This window comes from Schistocerca nitens, chromosome 6 (genome assembly GCF_023898315.1).
Source record: "Schistocerca nitens isolate TAMUIC-IGC-003100 chromosome 6, iqSchNite1.1, whole genome shotgun sequence".
NCBI classification, from domain to species: Eukaryota; Metazoa; Arthropoda; class Insecta; order Orthoptera; family Acrididae; genus Schistocerca; species Schistocerca nitens.
The window spans coordinates 658555787-658583076 of NC_064619.1; the positions used below are offsets into that span (position 1 = coordinate 658555787).

The following is a 27290-nucleotide window of genomic DNA, read 5'->3' on the forward strand; positions in this document are numbered from 1 at the left end:
GTATAAAGATATTTTGCTCCTTTTTCTTTTACGCTTCGTAATTCACATGTTGCAAAGATTCTGCTACTGGGTAGGAACAGTGATCAAGTAAGACTGACCTTGGGTTTTTACTAAAATGTGGGAATGATGAAATATTGTTTACCTTATGCGGAGAAGTATTCCAATTTTGTAACGCACTGCTTGTAATGGAACTTTTATAAGCCTGTGTCCTTATTGATTGGACATGGTACTTTCCTTTTCGTGGACGATGGAAGAAATGTGCATTTTAATAGAGCTAACGTGGGAATTTTACGCGCCCGTTGAGTAAACAGTGTGATTAACGAACTAGAAACATCCCTCAACTGTCGCTTGAGTGCGTTGCGATCGCGTATACCACGTTGGGGTCCACGTACCGTATGCACAAGTCGCATCATTCCTGAGCGTTGAGCAGCACGTTGAACTGGGCACGCTCAACGTTAACGTTCGGCAGCACGGTCCGTGTGCCGACGGCTTTATCCTATCTGATGGCTGGGGCAAGTGGGCTATTTTATATTCTTACATTCCATCCGTGTCTCATGATCCATTCCTCACATCATCAACCTCATTTTCCCCAGCATTTATCCGACCTCATTCTGACACCACCTATATTCTATGTATATGTTATCGGCCAAACCCGATTTTAGGATGAACTAGTTTCGCCTAGGCCAAATTCGTTCATCCTGTTACCGACAGAATAAAACAGTTAAGCCTATGTCGAATCAGATTATCCCAGTTATAATTTACATGTTTTAGGATAAACTGGTACGTCCTAGTTTGAACTAATTTTGCCTAGTCGGAACGCATGTCGCTGTCTGTACGAACGGGGAATCCCCGAATCATCTCCAGCTCGCCCCTCGCGCCTCTCAACTGCTGTTCGCTCTGATGGTTCTTTGTTTTGAACGGTATTTTGCATCGACGAGTGCGCGTGTTAAGTTCCTGATCGGGTTTAAAAGACTTTATTATAGTCCTAGTATAATTATTGTGAGGCGTTTCATCATGGATGAGCCTTCGTGTACTAGATAAGCCAATCAAAAGCTCTGGAGAGAAAAGTTTCTGGAGGAAATTTTGCAGAGTGAAAACAAAAAGTCTTCTCATTATAATGTGTTATCAGTAGCCGAATATGCGGATTTGGTTAAACATGTAGAAGACGCGGGAAAGTTGGAAAAAGGAACATCATTACAAAAAAAGAAGACTGAAATTATTTCCTGTTTTGAAAATTGGTGATGTGAAAAAACTCATTGCACGGTGTGAAGGGGATATAAAGTTCTTTGTTCCAGCTGATGTAATTGTCGTGTGTCTAGGGCCTCCCGTCGGGTAGACCGTTCGCCGGGTGCGAGTCATTGAAGACGCCACTTCGACGACCTGCGCGTCGATGGGGATGAAATGATGATGATGATTAGGACAACACAACACCCAGTCCCTGAGCGGAAAAAAATCTCAGACCCAGCCGGGAATCGAACCCGGTCCCTTAGTATTGACAGTCAGTCGCGCTGGCCACTTTTTTTTTTTTCTTCAAGTTCGGTGGTTGAACCTTCTCAGTTTTTTATTATAGAGGCCAACCGGCACTCTGACCGAACACGCTGAGATACCGTGCCGGCTGTTAAAAATGATGGACACTCAACACCCAGTCCCTTGCCGGGAATCGAACCCAGGCCCCCGGCGACCAATCAGCTACTGGGGGCAGACGTTCCAGCTGATGAACTTTATGATGTGATTGACGCAGCTCATGTAGCTCTGGGTCATGGTGGTCGCGATAGGATGTTAGCCAAGACATCAAAAAAATATGCCAATATCACAAAGTAAATGATATGCCTCTATTTGTCAATGTGTGATGCCTGTCAACAAAAGGAGACAGAAAAGAGGGCTAGTTTCAAAGCCAATTCTCCATTCGGAAACGAATAGCAGATGCCAAGTCGATTTGATTGATTTCGAAACACAACCAGACGGGAATTTAAAATTCATTCTAATTTACCAAGACCATCTCACAAAATTTGTTCTACTTCGTGCGTTAACATAAAAGAGGGCTGAAGAAGTGGCTGATCATTTGAATGACATATTCCTAACTGTAGGAGCGCCGTGCATTCTTCAATCTGATAATGGCAAAGAATCTATCAATAATATATAAGTGAACTCGCAAAACTTTGGCCAGAACTGAAAATTGTGCATGGAAAACCAAGGCACAGCCAAAGTCAGGGTTCTGTTGAACGTGCCAACCAAGACACTGAAAAGTTCTTGGTTAAAGGACAACAATTCGACGAATTGGTCATAAAGATTAAGGTATGTCCAATTCATGAAAAATCAAGCTTACCAATCTGACATAAAACAATCACCTTACAAAGCATTATTCGGAATCAAACCTAGAGTAGGACTTTCCACCTCCTCGTTGCCTCAAGAAATCATAAATGATATTCAGGATGAAGATGACCTAAAGAAGACAATCGAAGATGACAGCAATACTGAACAGTACGAAGACAGTGATGATGATAACATTCTCAAAATTGACGCAATCGACATTCAAAATGCTAGAAAAATTGCGACAGATAATTTAAAAAAACAAGCTAAACGAATGAAAGCTTCCTCTGACAAAACCCATCCACAAGCTGACATTGGAGACAACGTAACCATACCTATTCCAGATGTAGATAAAGGCAGAGGTGACCTTCGAAACATAATTTGAGTAATACTTCAAAAGACTGATGAGGGCCTCTACAAAGTTGGCACCAAACATGGCGTACTTCAAAACCATTATTGCAGGTAAAATTTTATAACAATTTTCCTTAATTTTTTATAATAACATATTGAAAAATATTTGTTTTAAGTTCTTTTTTATTTTTTAAGAACTGATTTCGACGCCTTCGGTCCCATCGAATTAGGGAAGGATGGAGAAGGAAATTGGCTGTATCCTTTCCAAAGAGCCATCCTGCCATTTGTCTGAAGTGATTTAGGGAAATCACGGAAAACCTAAGTCAGGATGACCGAACACGGGATTGAATCGTCCATTGTGCTAACCGCTGCGCCACTTCGCTCTGTCCTCATTGCTCCAAGCAACACCATTCTACTAGAAGAAGAAAAGAACAGCAGACTTCCTTTTTGAACCAGAACTACATGGTACACACTGCCCTGCGATTGGCTGAGAACCAGCGGAACACCAAAGACAAAGTTCGAATGCAGTGGTATGCAAAGAGCGTACAAACGTACTGAAAGTAAAGAAGCTGACTAGCTTAATATCTCAGAGTTAGTTGTCAAATACATGTTATAGATATTGAAAAAGATAAAAATGATGCTGAGGAAACGAAAGAGCCAACAGCAGGCACCATTCACGGTATTTGCTGATACTGCAACATTAAATATCACTCAAATGACTTCCCTGTCGCCACAGGTTTCAATTACTTGTAACCATTTTTCAGCTGCAATTTCCTCTCTGGGTACCATGTTTTCTATCTCTGTTTTGTCTCGTAACATCATTAATAGTTTTTCGTCTGTAAGAGACATCGGATCTCAGTAAGCAGATTAACGTGGAAAATGACGTTCTTTTTTCAACATCATTCACTTTTTTTAAATTAATAAAAAACGACAAAGGCTTAATCGTTCTTAGACATCTTGGCTTCTTGAAATCACGTGTCCTAATTTAAATAGGTCTACTGATGTGTGATGCTTTTTTTCCTTTATTGTGTGTGTGTGTGTGTGTTTAAGGTTTACGGGCGCTAAACAGTGGGGTCATCAGCGCCCATCCTTTATTGTCATTTCCATTCCCCATCAGGGGCGTGCTGGCAGCAGCACAAGCGCTGCTCTTCAGCCAAGAGACATAAATAGACAGGAAGACATTAAAAAACAAATAAAGAAGATAACTTGACGGAATATAGAAACAAAAAAGGCGGAACAGAAGCAAAAAGGACATATAAAGCGGTGCCTGTAAATCGGAGATAAAAAAGTCTAAAAAAGTATGTTACAGAAAAAAACCACACACTACATTAAAAGGCACCAGGCAAAGTACGGCCAGAGCATAAAAGTTCGTAGAACGAGTAAAACAGCCATAGGACGGCGTAGCAAGGAACTGTCATGGACGATAAACAGGTCGAGCACACAATTAAAACCCACATCATTACATGACACTGTATAACGGCACCGAAACACAACACTAATGTAGCACACTGAGAACGAATAAAAACCTAGGAGGGTCTGCAAGGGTGGGGGGGGGGGGGGATTGGAAGGGAAATGGGAAGAAGGGAAAAGGAGGAGAGGAGGAGGGGAGAGAAAGGGGGATGAGGTGGGGGGCGCGCTGAAGGAGGGCTCGGAAGGGATGGGACGGGAGAGGAAAACAGCCGAGGAGGGGTGCACGCAGGGAAGGAGGAAAATCCGCTCTAGCAGAAGGAGGGGAGAGGAAAAAAAGGGGGGCCCTGGGGAGGGGGGAACAAGGCCAGGTTACAGTTGGAATGAAGGGTGTATGTCACAGAAAAGCTCATCATCCGGGAGGGGGAGGCGCTGGAAATCGCCCTGATGAAGGAGATGGAGGGTGTGGAGATGGAGACAGGGAGGGATACAGCAATAGAGGCACAGCAATGGGTGGGGGGTGGAGAGGAAGTAGGAAACGAGGAGTGAGGGGATCAAGCCTGCAGACAGTGTAATGGATGCAGAAATGTTGGAGAAAAAGGAGGTGGGGGAAGGGGATGAGGTCATACAGGAGCCATGTGGGGGAAGCAACGTGGATATGGAAGGCAAGGCAGAGTGCATGGTTTTCGAGGATTTGGAGGGCCTTGTAAAAGCAGGTGGGTGCTGAGACCCAGGCAACGCTGGCATAACAGAGGATAGGATGGATGAGGGATTTGTAGGTGTGGAGGATGGTGGAAGGATGCAATCCCCATGTCCGGCCAGGCTGGTGTTTCAGGAGGTGGAGGTGGGAATGAGCTTTCTGCTGGATGGTCAGAAGGTGAGGGGTCCAGGTGTGACAGTCGAGGGTGAGGCCAAGTTATCTCAGGTTGGGGGTGAGCTGGATGGATCGACCATAAAGGGTGAGATAGAAATGATGGAGATGGAAGGAGCAGGTGTTGCAGCCTATGATGATTGCCTGGGTTTTGGAGGGGTTGAGATGAAGGAACCACTGGTTACACCAAGTGGTGAACTGGTCAAGGTGGGTTTGGAAGGTTCGTTGGGACCACTGAAGTGTAGGATAGAGAACCAGGAAGGCGGTGTCATCAGCATACTGGAGAAGGTGGACAGGTGGGGGTGGCTTGGGCATTTCAGCTGCATAGAAGAGATAAAGGAGAGTGGAGAGGACAGAGCCCTGGGAGACACAAGCAGTGGGATAAAAGATACAGGAGTTGGTGTTGTGGAGGGTGACATAGGAAGGATGGTGCGAGAGGAAGGGAGCAACCAGATGGACAAAATTGATAGGCAGGGCATATGTTTGGAGTTTAAAGAGGAGACCGGGATGGCATACACAGTCATAGGCATTTTGGAGTTCAAGGGAAACAAAAATGGTGTCTTCAGCAGAGAAGGAGGGTCAGAAGCCACTCTGGGTAAGCAGGAGGAGGTGGTGTTGATTAAGGTGCTGATGGATATGACAGGAGAGGATGGATTTGAAGACCTTACTGAAGACAGAGGTGAGGCAGATTGGATGATAGGAAGAGGCGACGGAAGGGGATTGTTGGGTTTGAGGAATAAGAGGACGTGGGAAGTCTTCCACAGGTCAGGGTAGAAGCCGGCAGAGAGGATGATGTTATAGAGATGGGCAAGGGCAGTCAGGAAGGAAAAGGGGCTTTCCGAAGGTGATGGTAGGTGACAGTCGTGACCAGGGGCCATGTTGCATTTGGACCAGAGGATAAGTTCAATATCTTGTGCTGTGATTGGAGTGTTGATGTCACAGGGGGCAACTGCACCAAGTACTGGAGACTAGGAGCTAGTGGATTGACCGAGGATCGGCATGTTCCATGACGGTGGCGAAAAGAGAATAATCAAAGTGGGGATCATCTGGTATGGAGAAACCTCGGAAAGGTAGGAAGTGAAGTGGTTGGCCTTAAATGGCTCTGAGCACTATTGGACTTAACACCTGAGGTCATCAGTCCCCTAGAACATAGAACTACTTAAACCTAACTAACCTAAGGACGTCACACACGTCCATGCCAGAGGCAGGAATCGAACCTGCGACCGTAGCGGTCGCGCGGTTCCAGACTGAAGCGCCTAGAACCGCTCGGCCACACAGGCCGGCGGTTGGCCTTACTGAGGTTGTCAGGAAGGGGGTGGTCGTTATGGAGAAGGGGGTAGTGGGGAGCGGAATGGGAACCAGTAAGGCGATGGAAGATGGACCAGTACTTGGAGGAGTTGACAGGGAGGGTGGCATTGAGTTATGCACTGGTCTGGCGCCAGTACCCGCGTTTTTTTGCTGTAATAAGGTTACGTCTCCCCCCATGAACCATGGACCTTGCCGTTGGTGGGGAGGCTTGCGTGCCTCATCGATACAGATAGCCGTACCGTAGGTACAACCACAACGGAGGGGTATCTGTTGAGAGGCCAGACAAACGTGTGGTTCCTGAAGAGGGGCAGCAGCCTTTTCAGTAGTTGCAAGGGCAACAGTCGGGATGATTGACTGATCTGGCCTTGTAACAATAACCAAAACGGCCTTGCTGTGCTGGTACTGCGAACGGCTGAAAGCAAGGGGAAACTATGGCCGTAATTTTTCCCGAGGGCATGCAGCTTTACTGTATGATTAAATGATGATGGCGTCCTCTTGGGTAAAATATTCCGGAGGTAAAATAGTCCCCCATTCGGATCTCCGGGCGGGGACTACTCAAGAGGATGTCGTTATCAGGAGAAAGAAAACTGGCGTTCTACGGATCGGAGCGTGGAATGTCAGCTCCCTTAATCGGGCAGGTAGGTTAGAAAATTTGAAAAGGGAAATGGATAGGTTAAAGTTAGATATAGTGGGAATTAGTGAAGTTCGGTGGCAGGAGGAACAAGACTTCTGGTCAGGTGACTACAGGGTTATAAACACAAAGTCAAATAGGGGTAATGCAGGAGTAGGTTTAATAATGAATAGGAAAATAGGAACGCGGGTAAGCTACTACAAACAGCTTAGTGAACGCATTATTGTGGCCAAGATAGAAAAATGGCTCGGAGCACTATGGGACTCAACTGCTGAGGTCATTAGTCCCCTAGAACTTAGAACTAGTTAAACCTAACTAACCTAAGGACATCACAAACAGCCATGCCCGAGGCAGGATTCGAACCTGTGACCGTAGCGGTCTTGCGGTTCCAGACTGCAGCGCCTTTAACCGCACGGCCACTTCGGCCGGCGGCCAAGATAGATACGAAGCCCACACCTACTACAGTAGTACAAGTTTATATGCCAACTAGCTCTGCAGATGACGAAGAAATTGAAGAAATGTATGATGAAATAAAAGAAATTATTCAGATTGTGAAGGGAGACGAAAATTTAATAGTTATGGGTGACTGGAATTCGAGTGTAGGAAAAGGGAGAGAAGGAAACGTAGTAGGTGAATATGGATTGGGGCTAAGAAATGAAAGAGGAAGCCGTCTGGTAGAATTTTGCACAGAGCACAATTTAATCATAGCTAACACTTGGTTTAAGAATCATGATAGAAGGTTGTATACATGGAAGAACCCTGGAGATACTAAAAGGTATCAGATTGATTATATAATGGTAAGACAGAGATTTAGGAACCAGGTTTTAAATTGTAAGACATTTCCAGGGGCAGATGTGGACTCTGACCACAATCTATTGGTTATGACCTGTAGATTAAAACTGAAGAAACTGCAAAAAGGTGGGAATTTAAGGAGATGGGACCTGGATAAACTGAAAGAACCAGAGGTTGTACAGAGTTTCAGGGAGAGCATAAGGGAACAATTGACAGGAATGGGGGAAAGAAATACAGTAGAAGAAGAATGGGTAGCTTTGAGGGATGAAGTAGTGAAGGCAGCAGAGGATCAAGTAGGTAAAAAGACGAGGGCTAGTAGAAATCCTTGGGTAACAGAAGAAATATTGAATTTAATTGATGAAAGGAGAAAATATAAAAATGCAGTAAATGAAGCAGGCAAAAAGGAATACAAACGTCTCAAAAATGAGATCGACAGGAAGTGCAAAATGGCTAAGCAGGGATGGCTAGAGGACAAATGTAAGGATGTAGAGGCTTATCTTACTAGGGGTAAGATAGATACTGCCTACAGGAAAATTAAAGAGACCTTTGGAGATAAGAGAACCACTTGTATGAACATCAAGAGCTCAGATGGAAACCCAGTTCTAAGCAAAGAAGAGAAAGCAGAAAGGTGGAAGGAGTATATAGAGTGTCTATACAAGGGCGATGTACTTGAGGACAATATTATGGAAATGGAAGAGGATGTAGATGAAGATGAAATGGGAGATACGATACTGCGTGAAGAGTTTGACAGAGCACTGAAAGACCTGAGTCGAAACAAGGCCCCGGGAGTAGACAACATTCCATTGGAACTACTGATGGCCTTGGGAGAGCCAGTCCTGACAAAACTCTACCATCTGGTGAGCAAGATGTATGAAACAGGCGAAATACCCTCAGACTTCAAGAAGAATATAATAATTCCAATCCCAAAGAAAGCAGGTGTTGACAGATGTGAGAATTACCGAACAATCAGTTTAATAAGCCACAGCTGCAAAATACTAACACGAATTCTTTACAGACGAATGGAAAAACTAGTAGAAGCCGACCTCGGGGGAGATCAGTTTGGATTCCGTAGAAATACTGGGACACGTGAGGCAATACTGACCTTACGACTTATCTTAGAAGAAAGATTAAGGAAAGGCAAACCTACGTTTCTAGCATTTGTAGACTTAGAGAAAGCTTTTGACAATGTTGACTGGAATACTCTCTTTCAAATTCTAAAGGTGGCGGGGGTAAAATACAGGGAGCGAAAGGCTATTTACAATTTGTACAGAAACCAGATGTCAGTTATAAGAGTCGAGGGACATGAAAGGGAAGCAGTGGTTGGGAAGGGAGTAAGACAGGGTTGTAGCCTCTCCCCGATGTTATTCAATGTGTATATTGAGCAAGCAGTAAAGGAAACAAAAGAAAAATTCGGAGTAGGTATTAAAATCCATGGAGAAGAAATAAAAACTTTGAGGTTCGCCGATGACATTGTAATTCTGTCAGAGACAGCAAAGGACTTGGAAGAGCAGTTGAATGGAATGGATGGTGTCTTGAAGGGAGGATATAAGATGAACATCAACAAAAGCAAAACGAGGATAATGGAATGTAGTCGAATTAAGTCGGGTGATGTTGAGGGTATTAGATTAGGAAATGAGACACTTAAAGTAGTAAAGGAGTTTTGCTATTTGGGGAGCAAAATAACTGATGATGGTCGAAGTAGAGAGGATATAAAATGTAGACTGGCAATGGCAAGGAAAGCGTTTCTGAAGAAGAGAAATTTGTTAACATCGAGTATAGATTTAAGTGTCAGGAAGTCGTTTCTGAAAGTATTTGTATGGAGTGTAGCCATGTATGGAAGTGAAACATGGACGATAAATAGTTTGGACAAGAAGAGAATAGAAGCTTTCGAAATGTGGTGCTACAGAAGAATGCTGAAGATTAGATGGGTAGATCACATAACTAATGAGGAGGTACTGAACAGGATTGGGGAGAAGAGGAGTTTGTGGCACAACTTGACCAGAAGAAGGGATCGGTTGGTAGGACATGTTCTGAGGCATCAAGGGATCACCAATTTAGTATTGGAGGGCAGCGTGGAGGGTAAAAATCGTAGGGGGAGACCAAGAGATGCATACACTAAGCAGATTCAGAAGGATGTAGGTTGCAGTAGGTACTGGGAGATGAAGAAGCTTGCACAGGATAGAGTAGCATGGAGAGCTGCATCAAACCAGTCTCAGGACTGAAGACCACAACAACAACAACAACAACAATAAGGTTACGTACGTGTCGCTGTATTTGCCGCTGGCGTTGGAGTGCGTCAAGAGTGCACAGGAAGGAGCGATAGAGATGGCAGGATTCATGGAATAGGAGGACAGTCCACGGAGAGAGAGTGGGATGATGGGGGTGGATGGTTTTAGTAGGAACATGGTCCTCCACGGCGTCAGTCATTACCTCCTGAAGGAAGGACGAGGTGTGGATGATGTCATCAGGACGGTGATAGGTAAGAGAGTGGCTTTCAACCTGGGTGACGATGGATTCTCAGTAGGCATCCCAGTTGGCACGGCGGTAACCATGGAGGACCTTGGGAAGGGGAGCAGGGTGGGGAGCCAGAGGGGGGGGGGGGTGAGCAGACGTTATGGTGGGAAGGACAGGGAGGTGATCACTACCTCTGGGATCAAGGATGTCGATGGCGATACGCCCAAGGAGGCTAGCCGAGGCAGTGACAACATCTGGGGTGGTGTGTGTGATGCTGGCTTCAGTAGGATATGTTGAAATACTGGCGATATAGTACAATGTGGAGCCCCTTTATATACTGGCCGTGTCTGCAAATATGTGGACACAGTGCCTTGCAAGTCCCCAAACTACGAGGGGCGTTCAATAAGTAATGGAGTACATTTCCTTTCTCGGTCAATTTCGGTTGGAAAAAAAGAGGTATTTGTTGTGGCACATCGTGGAATATTCTCGCTTCAGCCCGTGTAGTTTCATGAAGTCCCGAGAGGTGGCGGCGCTACACATAGCCTTGAAAATGGCGTCTGCAGCAGAAGTGCATTCGAAGCAGAGCTTTTCCATTGAGTTTTTTTTTTTACGGAAAACCAGAGCATTGCGCATACTCGTAGGAGTTTGCAGCATGTCTACGGGGTTCCAGCAGTGAAGAAAAGCGCAGTAAGTCCTTGGGCGACGTGTCTGTCATCATCACAACAAGGTCTCGCAAACCTGTCCGATCTCCCGCATGCTGACCGGCCGCATATAATTGTGCTACGCTCAGGAAATTGAAGAAGCGACTTCAGCGTGTTCTTCGCCAGAAAAACACGAACGTACTGCTTCTTCTCCAGACGACTCAAAGCCTCACACAGGTCTTAGCATCCGAGAGGAGCTCACAAAAACTTCATTGGACTGTTCTTCCCCGTTCGTCCTAGAGTTCGGATTTCCATCTGTTTGACGAATGAAGGATGCACTCTGCGGGAAGGAGTAGGTGGATGATGGTGAGGTTACTGATGCACCAGTGGAGTGGTGCCATGTGGGAATACGGGCCCTCCCAGTAATGTGACATAACGCCATCGCCTTGAACGGAGATTCTGTAGAAAAAAAGGATTTGTAGCCAAAGGAGTGGGGAATGATATGGCCTATTGGAGTTCTGAAAAAAAACCTACTTTCACAGAAAAAAATGTGTTGTATTACTAACTGAACACCGATCGTATCTGAAAATGCGGTTTCCACAAGTCTCAGGCAAAACTTGCTGTCTACGTATGTCCGTGTCCGCATTTCTGCAGAGATTCCCTGACCGTACAGGCGCGATATCGCAACTGTAACCTTTCCCTTAACTTGCAACAATGGGTTGGTGCTTTGGGAGACAATGGTTTGAAAATGACGGGAAGCTGAAGACTACTGTTGCCAACTGGTTCAGTTCCTAGGTGGCGAACTTCTGTGCAGAGGGGTTGACGAAGCTTAGAAAAGCACGGCGATTATGTACAACAGTGAAGCATGTTTTCAGGAATCTGGGGCAGCCAATAGCAGTAAATTATATCGAATATACTTTTTTATGGCGTTTGCTTTTCAGAGACACCAAGCAGGAAGCGGTCATAACAATCTGATTTCATAATGCATCGTCTTTAATGATCTCTGAAGTAGACACCAAGTAGTTTCTTCCGTCATCATAGTCAGTAAGCTTTGCAGCCGAGGGAGATAGGTTCTACATGGCAGAAAGTGGACCGTCACGTCAATAGGCTTTGCAGCTGGGAGGAGATACAGTCAACATGATAGAAGGTGGACGGTGACGTCGCCAATTGGCGTTCTGCTTCGTCCCGCAGGTGGCTGACTGAGAAGTACCCGTTCATCGACAGCTCACGTGTGGCCATCTGGGGCAAGGGCTACGGTGGCTACGCGGCGGCCATGGCGCTGGCCAGGGATGAGGACGACGTCTTCAAGTGCGGCGTCTCCGTGGCTCCCGTAACCAGCTGGATATACGCCGGTGAGTACAGCCACGCCACCGGATCACCAAGTAGCAAAGTGGGAATTCATGAAAAGATATGCCTAATGCTGCTGCCTTATACTGTGTATTTCGCACCTGTTTGTTACCTACATCTACATCTGCATGGTTACTCTGCAATTCACACTTAAGTGCCTGGCAGAGGGTTCATCGAACCATTTTCATACTACTTCTCTCACTCTCGAATGGTGCGTGGGAAAAAGGAACACCTGAATCTTTCCGTTTCTCTTATTTTATTATGATGATCATTTCTCCCTACGTAGGTGGGTGTCAACAAAATATTTTCGCATTCGGAAGGGAAAGTTGATGATTGAAATTTGGTAAATAGATCTCGCCGCAAAGAAAACTGCCTTTGTTTCAGTGACTGCCACCCCAACTCGCGTATCATATCAGTGACACTCTCACCCCTATTGCGCGATAACACGAAACGGGTTGCCCTTCTTTGCACTTTTTCGAGGTCCTCCGTCAATCCTACCTGGTAAGGCTCCCACGCCGCGCAGCAATATTCCAGCAGAGGACGGACAAGTGTAATGTAGGCTATCTCTTTAGTGGATTTTTCGCGTCTTCTAAGTGTTCTGCCAACAAAGCGCAGTCTTTGTTTCGCCTTCCCCACAATATTATCTATGTGGTCTTTCCAATTTAAGTTGCTCGTAATTGTAGTTCCTAGGTATTTAGTCGAATTGACAGCCCTTAGATTTGTGCGATTTATTGTATACCCAATATTTATCGGATTTCTTTTAGTACCCATGTGGATGACCTCACACTTTTCTTTGTTTAGTGCCAATTGCCACTTGTCGCACCATGCCGTAATTCTCTCTAGATCATTTTGTAATTGGAATTGATCGTCTTACGATTTTACTAGACGGTAAATTACAGCATCACCTGCAAACAATCTAAGGGGGCTGTTCAGATTATCATCTAGATCATTTATGTAAATCAGGAACAGCAGAGCGCCTATGACACTACCTTGCGGAACGCCAGATATTACTTCCGTTCTGCTCGATGATTTACCGTCTATCACTACGAATTGCGACCTCTCTGACAGGAAATCACGAATCCAGTCACACAACTGAGACCATACTCCATATGCACGCAATTTGATTAACAGTCGCTTGTGAGGAACGGTATCAAAAGCCTTCTGGAAATCTAGGAATATGGAATCTATCTGAGATCCTTTGTCGTCAGCACTCATTACTTCATGGGAATAAAGAGCTAGCTGTGTTGCACAAGAACGATATTTTCTGAATGCGTGTTGGTTATGTATCAATAAGTCATTTTCATCAAGGTGATTCATAATGTTCGAATACATATGCTCCAAAATCCTACTGCAAAATGAGATCAGTGATATGGGTCTGTAATTCAATGGGTTACTCCTATCTCCTTTCTTGAATATCGGTGTGACCTGTGCTACTTTCCAGTCTTTAGGAGCAGACCTTTCGTCAAGTGAGCGGTTCTATATGATTGGTAAGAAAGGCGTTATTGTTTCTGCATACTCAGCAAAGAACCTGGACCGGAAGGCTTGCCTTTCTTAAGTGATTTGCGTTGTTTCGCAACACCTAAGATATCTACTTTTATTTCACTCATGCTAACAGCTGTTCTCGTTACCTCTGGTAAACATGGGAGGTTGCACAGTTTAATGTTGACGTATCTGGTTTGTTTAACTTCTTGTACAGATTCGTTCGTAGGTGTCGATAACATAGTCGTTCGGTGGAATCCGCCTCTCGGATAAACCTCTCTAGATATTCGAACTTGAGATTTCGAAGATAATTTCTGTCTTCTTTTTCGGAAGTAGAAGAGTGCCGGAGCCAGTGAACGTCTCTTCTATAGTAATAATCTGCCTTGCTATTGATAGAACGACGCCACTTGGGGCAAGATTTTCGTGAGAAAATGCGGTAAATGGGTAGTGAAGCAGTGAAGAGAATGCAGCCCTCCACCCTGCTACATTCTCCTTCTTTCGCTCGCCAGAATTAAGAATTATTACGGGGTGGAAGGAAAACACCGACCGCCCATGACATCACCATTTAGTTTTGCAATCAGGGTTTTGAATATGATTCTCCGTCTCTAGCGCCTAGAGCAGTGGGACGCAACTCTCATGCCCGTACATAAAATTCCTAGGACAGTACGACGCAAGTCTCGAAGGAACTCGATAAAAATCGAAGATTTGAGGATTCCTGAGAACATTTAAGCACAAAACAGTGCAACAGTTTAAAGAAAGTAGCTGGTAACTGACTGAGTGCCGTGTAGCAATATTAATAATTTAAACACGAGGTCCCCGATTCGAATCTTGCTAGCAGCAATAGTTTTTCCCTACTTTCATTTAAATTCTATTTTGAAATGAAAAATTAATTAACAAATATCGGATCGGAGTCTTTGATAAATATGATATGATTTCATTTTTAATTACCAGCCGACCGGAGTAGCCGAGCGGTTCTAGGCACTTCAGTCTTGAACCGCGCGACCGCTACAGTCGCAGGTTCCAATCCTGCCTCGGGCATGGATGTGTGTGATGTCCTTAGGTTAGTTAGGTTTAAGTAGTTCTGAATTCTAGGGAACTGATGACCTCAGATGTTAAGTCCCATAGTGTTCAGAGCCATTTGAACCATTGAATTACCAGTTGCATGAAATGCAAGTACTCAAAATAAACTACAATTTGGTACAAGACAGTGAATCATCAAACATAAATTAAAATACTTTTGTTACATATAGAGACTGAACAATATTAATGAGGTATATTTTTTTCATTTAACAATGAAACATTCCGCATGCCTGTAGCAAATTCTAAATTGTTTTCTTGTGATTAGTTACTTACTAGGCTGACCACACAAACCGCAGTCGGTCTTTAGCGTCGCCAGTTAGCCTCCTGCATCTTCCTCGGTCCTTGTATTTTTTCCCACTTTCACTATCGTAATCATCTCCTCTCTGGCCCAGTCAGTTCGTCTCACCCGCGATGTCCCCCTCGGCATGTTGCCTCTGATTTCTTCTTCCGCCAGCTGCCTGGTGATCTGGCCTTCTCGGCGCATTACGTGCCCATAACGCTTCAGTCCCCTCTCTCAAATCACAGCCGCCGGCCTTTGGGGCCGAGCGGTTCTAGGCGCTTCAGTCCGGAACCGCGCTGCCGCTACGGTCGCAGGTTCGAATCCTGCCTCGGGCATAGATGTGTGTAATGTCCTTAGGTTAGTTAGGTTTAAGTAGTTCTAAGTCTAGGGGACTGATGATGTCAGCAGTTAAGTCCCATAGTGCTCAGAGCCTTTTGAACCGTTTGAAATCACAGCCACAGTGTCCAGCGATGTGTACAACTCTTATAACTCGCGATTTCTCCTTTTTTCTCAAGTTGTCTCCATCCTTCACTGGTCCAAAAATCTGTCTCAGAACGTTGTTTTCAAATGGCAGGAATTTCCTGTCTGTCTTTTGCGTCATAGTCCAGGTCTCTGCTCCGTTAAGATGACAGATTGAACTATTGTCCTGTAGATCGTAATCTTCGTGGAGCTCGATAGAAGGCGGGACTTCGGCAACTTTCCGAGTGCGTTCTTGTGCTTACTAATTGAAAATAAACAATGTTATTTTTATATAAAAATTATTATTTAATTTTTTTTAACTAACATTTTGGTTTGGTAATAAAGATAGAATATAGATCAACGTAAAAATGTTGCTACTACTTAAACTCTGTGACCTTTGAAATCATAAAACTTACACACTACAGCTACTGGCAATTATAATAAAATGATGGGAATATAGTGTCTTTAAATGCGTTCTGAAATCTTCTGGTCTACAAAGGAAATTCTATAAACGTGAAGAAAATCGAATAAACTGAAAAGCCCCTGTCTACAAGGTGCCCTTGTAAGACTGTAGATACTCATTGTTGAATACATTGGTGCACATATCCGAATTCCTGCAGAATCTCTCATTATCCTAATAAGACGAAGCATGAGATAGTACAATAGCGAATGAATAAAACGACAGGTGGCAATTTGTGATGTACCCAGGGAGATTGTAGAACATGATCGCTTTGGTGGTTCTGATGTTAACGACGCGGGAAGGCAGTTGTCAGCCACGCTGGTGGATAACGGAACGCCCTACCAAAAGAACTCCTCGCCTACATTGTGGCCAGTATGGGAGCACGCTGCAGAGCGTGCACTGCCGTTCATCTACATCTACATACATACTCCGCAATCCACCATACGGTGCGTGGCGGAGGGTATCTCGTACCACAACTAGCATCTTCTCTCCCTGTTCCACTCCCAAACAGAACGAGGGAAAAATGACTGCTTATATGCCTCTGTACGAGCACTAATCTCTCTTATCTTATCTTTGTGGTCTTTCCGCGAAATGTAAGTTGGCGGCTCTAAAATTGTACTGCAGTCAGCATCAAATGCTGGTTCTCTAAATTTCCTCAGTAGCGACTCACGAAAAGAACGCGTCCTTTCCTCTAGAGACCCCCACCCGAGTTCCTGAAGCATTTCCGTAACACTCGCGTGATGATCAAACCTACCAGTAACAAATCTGATCATTCTTCCTATTAAGAACAATGTGCTGACATTTGCCATGTCCTGGGTGTCATCATTATTCACACTGACTTCAGTATTCAGATTGTCATTTCTGTTCATCCCTTTGCTTAAATGTTTCAATTACCTTCTGTACTACACTGTGGCAGTACTTTCTTTGTATGGTCCAAGTTTAATCGAGCCATGTTACTTGGCAGGAAGACATCATGCAAAAGCTGCCTTCGTCCTTAAGTTTTGCACACCAGCGTTCATTTGGACAACCGAATGGAACGACATTGTTTTTACCGACGAATCCTGAATCTAGGTGCATCAACTCGATGGTCGGATTAGAGGCTGGAGACACCGGTGAGAGACTGTTAAACGGTTGCTTTATGCATCTCCATACTGGCCCTGCACCCGTTGTTATGGTTTGGGGTGGTATTAGATTCCACTCCCGCGCAACCTCCCCCCCCCCTCCCCCTACCAGTGGGCATTGCCGGTACACTAACCAACCAGCGTTACATCTCTGAAATGTTGGAGCCTATTGTTCTCTCATACCTTCGGAGCTTGTCGACGGCCACATTGTAGGAGGATAACGCGCGACCACATATAGCACGCAGTGTTCTAGATTTCCTCGTGGCCCATCGGACTGTCTGTGCCTCCCTGTCCTCCCGATCTCTCGCCCATCGAAACCGTCTGGTCGATGACTGCAGAACGCAGTCGCTCCAGGGTACACCACCCGCTGCTACACCAGATCAACTTTGGCAACATGTAAAGCAGCATGAAGTGCTGTACGCCAACAACACACCCAGGGCCTCTTTGATTCAATGCCGAGGCGTGTAGCAGCAGTTATACCCAGCAGCAATGGCAAGACTCAATACTGATTTCATCATCTTTCTCATTTCAATCATGTGTTCTTTGTACAACATGTTATCTCCCAAATCAGTCTGGTTGCGGTGTTCCGGCCCTTCTTGGTGTTACATTTTGGATGGCCAGCAGTCTATAAAGGCCATGTTGGCTAGTATTACAAAGCCAGATCGAACAATCATCGAAATGTGGTTTCTTCAAGTAATAAAGAAGTTGCTGCCCCACTTCAGAAACCATACGTTTGTGTGAGGTTTGTCTGACGTCTCCACAGATTCCACTCCATTGTGAGTGCACCTATTGTGCGGCTGTCTGTATCGCTGAGGCAGGCAAGTCACCCCACCTCGCCAAGGTTCATGATTAATCTGAAGAGGGTGGGCGACAGTTGTTATAAGTCTGTAACATTTTTAGGATTACTTGCCGAGCTAATGATCATTGTATCACTACTTTTAGCCACCGATAATACAATTTACACAACCTTTAACGGCCTTGCCTCTCCTTGAGGTATATCGTACATATAACGCGCCCAGAAAACCGAGAGAATTTTATACATCGACGCGACCGCAATAAAACCCTCCCGGCTAACCGCTCGTGTCAGCACGCCGCTTCCGGGTTTGGCGGAGGCCCGCCAGGTCCGGATCGAATCCGCCCAGCGAATTAAGGACGAGAGTCCTTGTGAAAGCCAGCTTGGGTGTGGTTTTTAGACGGTTTTCCGACATTCGAATGGGTGAATACCAAGTCCAACCTCAGTTAAGGGATTAAGAAATACTTAGAAAACTTTGGTACACTTCGACGTTAAGTCTACACGTCGACTTTGAAACACACAGATGGGGAACTGGCTGGACGGGGTGAGTGACAGGAAGGGCATTCGGCCACTCGGTATCACTACCGCTGAAAAATCCGAAAATTATCACGCCGATCCCGTGAAGATACAGTATAAAAGCCGGGAAAGTGGATGTGACCGGAAAAACCACGAAGCCGTAACAGTCTCAGTAAAATTCATTGCCTTCACCGGTTGAAGGCAGCATTGTTGGTAGCTATACACACACCACTTTCGACACACAGGAGACGTGGAGAGTAAACATTCAGTAACTTGGCTTCTGTGATTGGAAGGCGGCAGGAGAATCACAGAGCGCCGGCCGGGGTGGCCGAGCGGTTCTAGTTAGGTTTAAGTAGTTCTAAGTTCTAGGGGACTGATGACCTCAGAAGTTAAGTCGCATAGTGCTCAGAGCCAATCACAGAGCGTACATATGATGGACTGACCAATATGAATTCGCGAAGAAAATTCTTCTGACCCCTGTCATACGCTGCGTATTTCCAGGCCGACAGAAGCCCTCGTCAAGAAACATGCTTGCTGCTCGACATCTGAATCTGTGACGGGCAACCATGGTCGGCTGCAACGTCACATTATCTCTGTAGTGAACGAGTTTTGAAATCTTGTTTTTATGAGCTGAGGCATCTTTGCGATGAAGAACATTGTTCCCGTGTTGAATTTGTATCGGTTTTGATCTCTCCTCCATGTCCGAAGTGGTGATTTTATGGAGCAAGCCAATAAAGTGGTATGTTTTGCCTGTATCAGGCGGTGAACCCTGGTTGAGTGCGTCGCTTGGTCATGCCATTGTCGTGATGTTCGGTGGTGGATGAATAAATTAAAGATGAAGCCCAAAATTGTATTTGTTTTTTAGTTAGAAATTATTGTTAATCACTCAGGTTGTGTGCAGCAACTATTGATGTACTGAGCTAATGCCGATTCCATCGTCTTTGTCAATTACGATACACCAGGGCTTAACAGCCAACGTGCTCCGTGATTAGACGGCGGGCATAGTCTCTGCGCATGTTCTCAACATCTAGCCGGGCTAGTCACGTGATTTTGGGATGACACTGCTTCTCTACAATTTGGGGTAACAGTGTAAGTTGAATATTACGTGTATTCCCCTTGTTTTATATACGTTTTTGCACGTTTGCGTTTTAGTAATAGTTATGGTGCGGTATTGTCGTTACTACGGATGTAAAGAGAAGTATGTGAAAGGAGGAGCAGTTATTTTTCATAGGTATGTACAATAAACATTTAATTGGAAACGTCATATTGATATGAAGCACTTTAAATGCTGAAAACTATGGAGGCATGGTATAATGATGTCTTGTATAGTAGAGATAATTTCTGTGATTTTATGTCACGTGTTTACAAGACAAGTGCTAGATGAAACTGCAAATGTGTTTGGGTAAACTTCCAGTCTGTGTATATACAATGATGCTATGTTCACAAGCAGATAAAATTTATACATGACATTCTGATCAATTTCCTCTGACTTGTGCCGATTGTCAAACCGTTCTGTAATCTATGTATTTCTAAACGAGATAGTTTCCTATAGTCATTGTAACGCACTTAATTAAAACAAATTCGATAGTAAAATCAGTGCAATAGAAAAACTGGAAAAAGAAAATATTGTTCGCTATCACTTCTTTTATTGTTCCAAAACTCGAGCACTGATCTTGTATTTTTTATTTTTTGTGCATAGTGTATGGTTTTACTTTACTGATGAGATGGGAAAAAAATGTTGTAGATGTTTTACTTGTCTATAAAAAGTAGGAGCTTAAATAAAGAAAAATTGAAAATAATAATGGACAAGCAGGTGGAGCAAATCGCTTGCCGTATTTACCGTACCAATTTCATAGTTCCAAATGCGTTGTTTTTTAGTCACACTTCGGCGTCGTCAACAGTGTCATTGTAACGCAATTAATTAGAGCAGTGATTCGACAATATTAATAAATGCGATAGAAAACGTAAAAAAATGCTGTTGGCTGTCACTTCTTATACCATTGCAGAAAAAAACGTAAATAAAGTGGAATCTGAGCTATAATACTGTGGCGAAAGAGCAGAATACTATTGCTCTTCACACGTTTAGGTCAGCTTCAGTTTCTGGTATAAAACTGTTAAGATGTCTATAAAAAACATATTCAAAGTTGCACGGTAATTCTGAAGCTGAGCTAGCTGCAGCAGCGAAGTAATGACACGAGGCAATGACACTAAAAATACGCAAAGTTTTATAAAAGCTAACATTTGCCATTCCAAAATCACATTACTTGATCTGCAGCAGATGTTGTGGACAGAATTCTCGTTCTGTGTATCCAAATGCTCACTCTATAGATATGTATACTCTACGGCCCAGGTTTGCGAGCAGCGACTGGTGTCCGCACAGGATACGTTGGCCAATGCGCAATAACCAGTTTTCGTCCAATGCGCTGACCGAGTTCATTCGTTTGTTCGCAAGGCGAGGCCGACAGTGTTGCCACCTATTGGCCGCTCGGCGATCACAGAAGCGAGTCGCACGCCCTGCGATCTTTCTCAAACGATTTAGACGAAACTACTCGGTTAAAAAAGTTTTCAGTTTTGTGTCACTTAATAGCTTTAAATGTTGCGTTCATGATGATGTGTCCATCATTTCGTTAATGGGTGTAGTTACTGTGATATTTACGTGGAAGTAAGACGCTGCGCGATATTCGGAAAAGTTTGCAGTGAAAAGTAGACACTTACCCTCCAGCGCTCGACATTTCCCCTATAGCTTCTGCCCGCAATCCCCACCACTACTGCTTTCCCCATGCTTGCCTGCCGTCTGCTCATCTACTGGACACGGTATTCTGCACGGACTGTTCTGTACTCCCTCTGCTCCACGTCATAGCTCGGGGAAGGTAGGGGGCGCCGTCTGGAGACTCCAGACGGACACTGCGTGTTTCTCAAGCTAACTAATTTTGCAGCCAGCAAAGTGCGTCACTGTAAATGAGGTTTCACTGCTATAAATTAAACAAACGGAAAATGCATTCATTGTTAAGTGGGTACGTGTTTCTCATATTTCTTAATCAGGCATTACACACGTAACAATATTTAATCAGCTCTTGCACTTCGCATCTCCCCAGCCGTTTTCCATTTCGCAAGAGCGTTCGGTGCACTGTATATTTAGCCTGCAGTTTAGTTACAGACTGAAAATGAGTTTCACAAACACGTGTGGTGTTCCTTATTGTTGAAAACGTTTTTCGCAGAGGTAATGTAACATTGATATTACACCTGCAGCCATTTTGCGTAAACGAGGGAATCGACCCTGAATGAAATTCTTGTAGAAATGTAGAATCTTTCTCTTGCCACCAAGGTCATAATACTCCCTGTCGTACTACAGGCCAGTTACTTCAAGGTGCAGATCAAAGCGAATGTCATCGACGCTCACTGAATATAGAGAGGAACACAGATCAAAATCACTCTACTGTGCTGTCACATTGTTGAATCAAAACTGGTAATCTTCCTTAAGATTATGTAGAATCGGTTGGTAGCGTTCGAAATCTGTCAATAACGGAAACTTTCGATGAAGGTAATTTTGGAAAAAGAAGTGTAAAACCTTCGTGCAGTTCATTCTTCCCAGACCGACAATATGATTTTGAATGCTTGTGTACGGCCGACGAAATGCCTTATCAACAGATCGTTACCCTGAAGCGGTAAGTCGTTCGGATAGCTGGTTATGTCTGTAAGGAACGAAGACTGTTTTAATCCAGAAACACAAATATAACTCATTTCCATAAACACATCTGTCTTATTCAAAAGATGAAATAAAAACTGACTTAACAATGAGCCCCTACTAAGCCAGTGCATCTTATTGTAGTGAGGCGGAATTCTTTGCAAGCTGTCAATATCTACAAGCGCTGTCGAAGTCATGCTGTCGTATATTATTAATTGTACGACTGCAGTCATTTCATTTTTCAACGTTAACATTCTTTGGTGAGAACGTATTCGATTTCACTGATTACTGAAAGATATTATCTCATTAAAGTGCGCTGAAATTATTTACAACATGGGTGGCGTTCCATCTGTAGACTCAAAAACTATTAGTCCGATTAAAATTACTTGGTAGTTGACACCTCACGCGCTGCTGCTGGTTTTCTCCAACCTCGTTCTACGTCACGCCCAAACCGTTCGCCGTTGCCAAACTGCCACAACAATTGGTCAGTTCACTACCATTGCCTTGTCTGGCTTCCCTCCTTTATTTCTTTGGATCCCAAATCATATACCTAGCACTTTTATTTCGTATTTCATCACACATGATAACCACATCAAACACAGCACACATGAAATGATGGTAACGAAGTACAATCCTTTCATACGCAACACTAACCAAACACTACCGGATAGTTACGCGCAAGACGCGATTCAACGTCACATATACAGCCATCATAATCAGAGTTCGGCTTGCATTAGATAAGCTTCGCACGACATTGCGTGAAACCGAATTTTTGGAGGCTGCTATATCATCTTTGCGACTCCGTCACCACAGTTGTAACTACTTTACATAGAGTTGTGGTATACCGCAATGTTGAGGGTCGTAGGTTCGAGCCTTGTCTAATATAGCTGGGACGTAAAACTGAGAGTAGTCAAACCAGTCACAAAGGGCAATAACAAGAAAACGCAAACACAGGCTTTTAGTTTACAAAGATTTATTATTCATATCCCCTAAAACCATTTTAAAAATCTTTTACAAAACAGACCTTCCAATAGCCGCCAATAACAAATGTAACAGAAAACTTTATATAGTCTTTAAAAGAGTGTATGGCATGAAACAAGTTAAGTAAAGATCCTTCTTTTTCACTAAATAACAAATAGCCCCACATAAATACAGATGAGAAGCATAATTGGCCACAAATTTAACAGGAATTTACAGGGACTACATCCGCATAGTAAATAACAAATTTTAAATAAAAGAGCAAATTCTCCAACGGGAACCTTAGACCAATAAACAGATCAGAGAACAATGGAATTCCACCAATTATGTAGTGACTAATTCCACTGAACTCACTCGTGAAACCCCTTTCAAGTATAAAAAAAATGATTAGGCAGAAAAGACATTTATCTTAATAGTTTAAGTTCCACGCAACAGCAAGCACACTCCAACGGATGAACCACCCTAATACAAGAGTGACCAAACTACTAGGAACAGGGGACGCACCTTGGCGCAGCCCGAACACATTAACTAGAGGAATTTCCAAATAATTACAAGAGAGAATACTCAGCTTCTGTCAACTACTGGGGTGAGCAGCGACTCTACAGGATACAGCCAGTAGATGGCCGGATTAACGGCGTCCGAAAATATTTCGATCAAGGCGCCGCGCCCTGTATTGGTCAATCCGGGACTGATTGTGCCCGCCGCTCGTAGTACGCTGAAAATTTTAAGAAAACAAAGGATAGACAACCAAACCAAAGGACACAACACAAATCCTCTTATTTCAGACTTATGCCCCCTATCCTATAAACCTAATACCCTTAACACATGCAAGACCTCATATAAATCGGATGGAAACTATTTACTTCTTACAGCTCATAATTCTTTACTCTTACAGGCAGACCGCAATAACAAGCATAAAGTCTGAAGAAGTTAACGGCCTGCCGAACCAAGAGCATAAAAACCCATAATACAAGACACCAAAGTCACGGCCCCTTCAAACGAAGACTACAGAATAAATCATAAGATACTCAAACAACACTGCAATCACACTGTCTTAACACTAAACATGGCCTGTGCTCTACCCTAGAATGACCCATGCAGCCTTCACACTACTCAAGCTTAATACTCCCGGCACTGACCAGTGTTTTTCACTCTTAAACGCCACTACTCAATATATGCAGGAACCAAGAGTGAATTCCTTATTGACGCCATGACGGGGATAATCACATACAAATCACTGTTTCCGGCAGTGAACAAAAATTACGATCAGATTGATCACAAAACACAACTTCAAAGAAATAGTAGATGCCCGCTGTGAGTAGCACCAAACGACGAGAATCCACATCACATACATAGACACCCAGCATCAGGTAGTACAATATACACGCTTGGTAGTGCATTGGTAGCCATCACCACCAGCCCACCGCCGACACACTCCTCAACGCTCCTCCGTCATGGTCACTCCATGACTCGCCAACACAACATGTACGAGGGCTATCCACAAAGTACATTACGTTTTCGTTTGTGTCCGTTAGGGTCGGGGCTAGCGTTGCCATCTTGGTGTCATAGCATTCCGCCGCTCAGTCGGCATCCTGCCGTGCTAGTGAGAGGTTCGTGCTGTACTCCGTTGAGTTACTGTGACACTTTGAAATGTCAGCGTTAATTGAAAATGCCGCGAAGTGTAAAGTGCGTGCTGTAACAAGGTTTCTGACTGCAAAAAACTGTACACCGATAGAAATCTATCGGCAGCTTTGTGAAGTGTATGGGGACAACACAATCACTGAAGGTGGAGTGCGTCAATGGGTCATAAAATTTAAAAATGGCCGAACTGGCGTTCATGACGAAGAGCGAAATGGAAGACCCAGCATAGTGACGGCCGAACTTGTCGAAAAAGTCGATGCCGCGGTCCGTGAAAACCGTAATTTCACAATAACGGAACTCTCTATGAGTTTTCAGCAAATTTCACGAAGTTTGTTGCACGAAATCATTACCGAAAAGCTTCGTTACCACAAGTTTTGTGCAAGATGGATACCAAAAATCTTGACAGAGATTCACAAAAATCAGCGAATGGCTGCAGCGTTAACGTTTTTGGACGCTTACGAGAAAGATGGCGACTCATTACTCGATCGCGTCGTTACTGGTGACGAAACATGGGTTAAGCATGTGAACTGGGGGACAAAATTGCAGTCAATGCAGTGGGGGCACACAAATTCCCACCAAAAACCCAAGCCGGCCGCGGTGGTCTCGCGGTTCTAGGCGCGCAGTCCGGAACCGTGCGACTGCTACGGTCGCAGGTTCGAATCCTGCCTCGGGCATGGATGTGTGTAATGTCCTTAGGTTAGTTAGGTTTAAGTAGTTCTAAGTTCTAGGGGACTGATGACCACAGCAGTTGAGTCCCATAGTGCTCAGAGCCATTTGAACCATTTTTTTAAATTTAAGTACCAGATAGGTGTCGTATGTAATATTGAGAAATATTCCGTCTTTCGCGACTGTAATAAAACTTATATTTATACCAGAGTCGTTTCGCTTTTTTTCTAAAACGTTCTGATTAAAACAAAGTTGGCGAAGTACACAAAACTGAATTGTGGACGTAATAAAACCTAGAAACTAAAATATATTGTCAGTGAGGCGCAGTGCGCAAATAATTTGTGTTTGTCACAACGAAAAGCAAATAGTTGCCAAAACATAGATCAGTCGACGAAAACATTGAATATGATGTTGCTAAAGCAGCGAAGCAAAGAACTGCGTCAGACAATCAAGTAGCTCAGCAACGTATGAGCCGAAATTCTGCTCTAAATAATACTTTTCATACTGTCGCAAAAGAATATACCTCAATATGAATAGTAAAACAGCGACTGCGGAAGAGAAGATATACAAACAAAACAGATAACGTGAATATTCTATGTGTGCCTTTTCATTGTTTTTAATTGCTGTGAAAAGAAGTATTGGAGGACAAAATTAGAAAAACCGAAAACTTATTATGATTATAATGAAGAAACAAAGCACCAGAAATTTCAAAAAATTACATTCAAACGAATAAAATTCATGACATAATACATTTCGATATTGTTTTTAAATAAAGAAAATATTAAGCACCAACCGAGGTTTGAACTCTGAGCCTTTATCTCATCAGCCAAGCACCTTAAATTATGCTACCGCAGCTTGTCTTTCGACAGATCTCCTAGCAGAGTATAAGATGTCACGTAAAATACCGACAAACACTGTTGGTAGGACTATAGATTACTCACGTATCGTCGAAGTACAATAGGAAATAAACCATTACCACTTTTCTTTATTGCGAAAAAGTGGTTCGTGAGAATGATACAAACACCTTTCCTTGCTATTGCCTGAATTAGGAGGCTTATTGCTTGTTTGGTTTAATTAATTAATAGAATATGAAGCAATTGGTATAAAGAATGCTTTTTTCCAAACTTTCTATAAAAGAAAGTTTGCTATCAAGACATTGCTTTTGTTCAATTACTTCCTTTATGACTGAACGTTTCTAAAACTGAAGACTCGTCCGTGCTCATCACTGCAGTCGAGCTCTGGGAACGTCGTTCCCTGTTCATTGACTGATTGTGTTTTGTGACGTCAGATGCGCAGAACGAACATAAACTCGGCCGCCGTCGTAAATGACGCGCACTGTAGATAAGACAAACATTGGTGCCAGCTGCTCCCCCAAGGCTCAATAGCATTTTTTTTATTTCCAAATCTAATCAAAAGGGTTTGACTATTATTTTTATTCTGTCAATTGCTTGAAATGTAATATTTCAAACTTTTAATCCTTTGCCGTGTTATTTTCACAACATATTGACTTTATTTGCTCTTTTTTTTTTCGTCCTCTCATTCTTTTCTCGTTTGGAATCTGCCTGTATGGCCTACGAGTATAATATGAAACCAAGTGTCAATGAGGACTGTTCATCAGTTGGCAATGCGGCAGCTCATGTAGGCAGTGTGTAGATAGTTTCAGGTAATCAGTGAAAGTGAGAGATTACATTTACCTTTTAGCTTAGAAACTGATTTTTTCTGTCTTGAGTTCGCTCGTTGAGGTTAGCTTTAATAGTTGTGAACAAAGTGATCGTAGTAGTGCACATCACAAGGTTGTGATAAGTTTAGGACATGAGTTGAAAACATGTCGTCTGCCGCAGTTTAGCCATTTCAAGTGCAAAATCAGCTGTCAACAGTGCATTTCGCATTTCCAGTATGGCCTGCTTCATGGTGGCCACTTCCAAAGTTGCTCCGCATAACAGCATTGGTGAAGCGACCCGCAGTGTTTGGGTCGTGTTTGTCACCTGTCAGCGGCAGCTGATGTGGCAACACTGTAGCA

At 43.7% G+C, this 27290-nt stretch overlaps 1 protein-coding gene across 4 annotated transcripts in view; it reads left to right on the plus strand.

Annotated features, from left to right (window-relative positions):
• Positions 1 to 27290, plus strand: part of LOC126263720 (venom dipeptidyl peptidase 4-like) — a 358865-nt gene that overhangs the window by 312699 nt on the left and 18876 nt on the right. For all 4 annotated transcript variants that reach the window (XM_049960872.1, XM_049960874.1, XM_049960871.1 and 1 more), the window contains one exon: positions 11957 to 12117. In XM_049960872.1, the coding sequence (XP_049816829.1) occupies positions 11957 to 12117 (161 nt within the window). The remainder of the gene's footprint in view (positions 1 to 11956; positions 12118 to 27290) is intronic.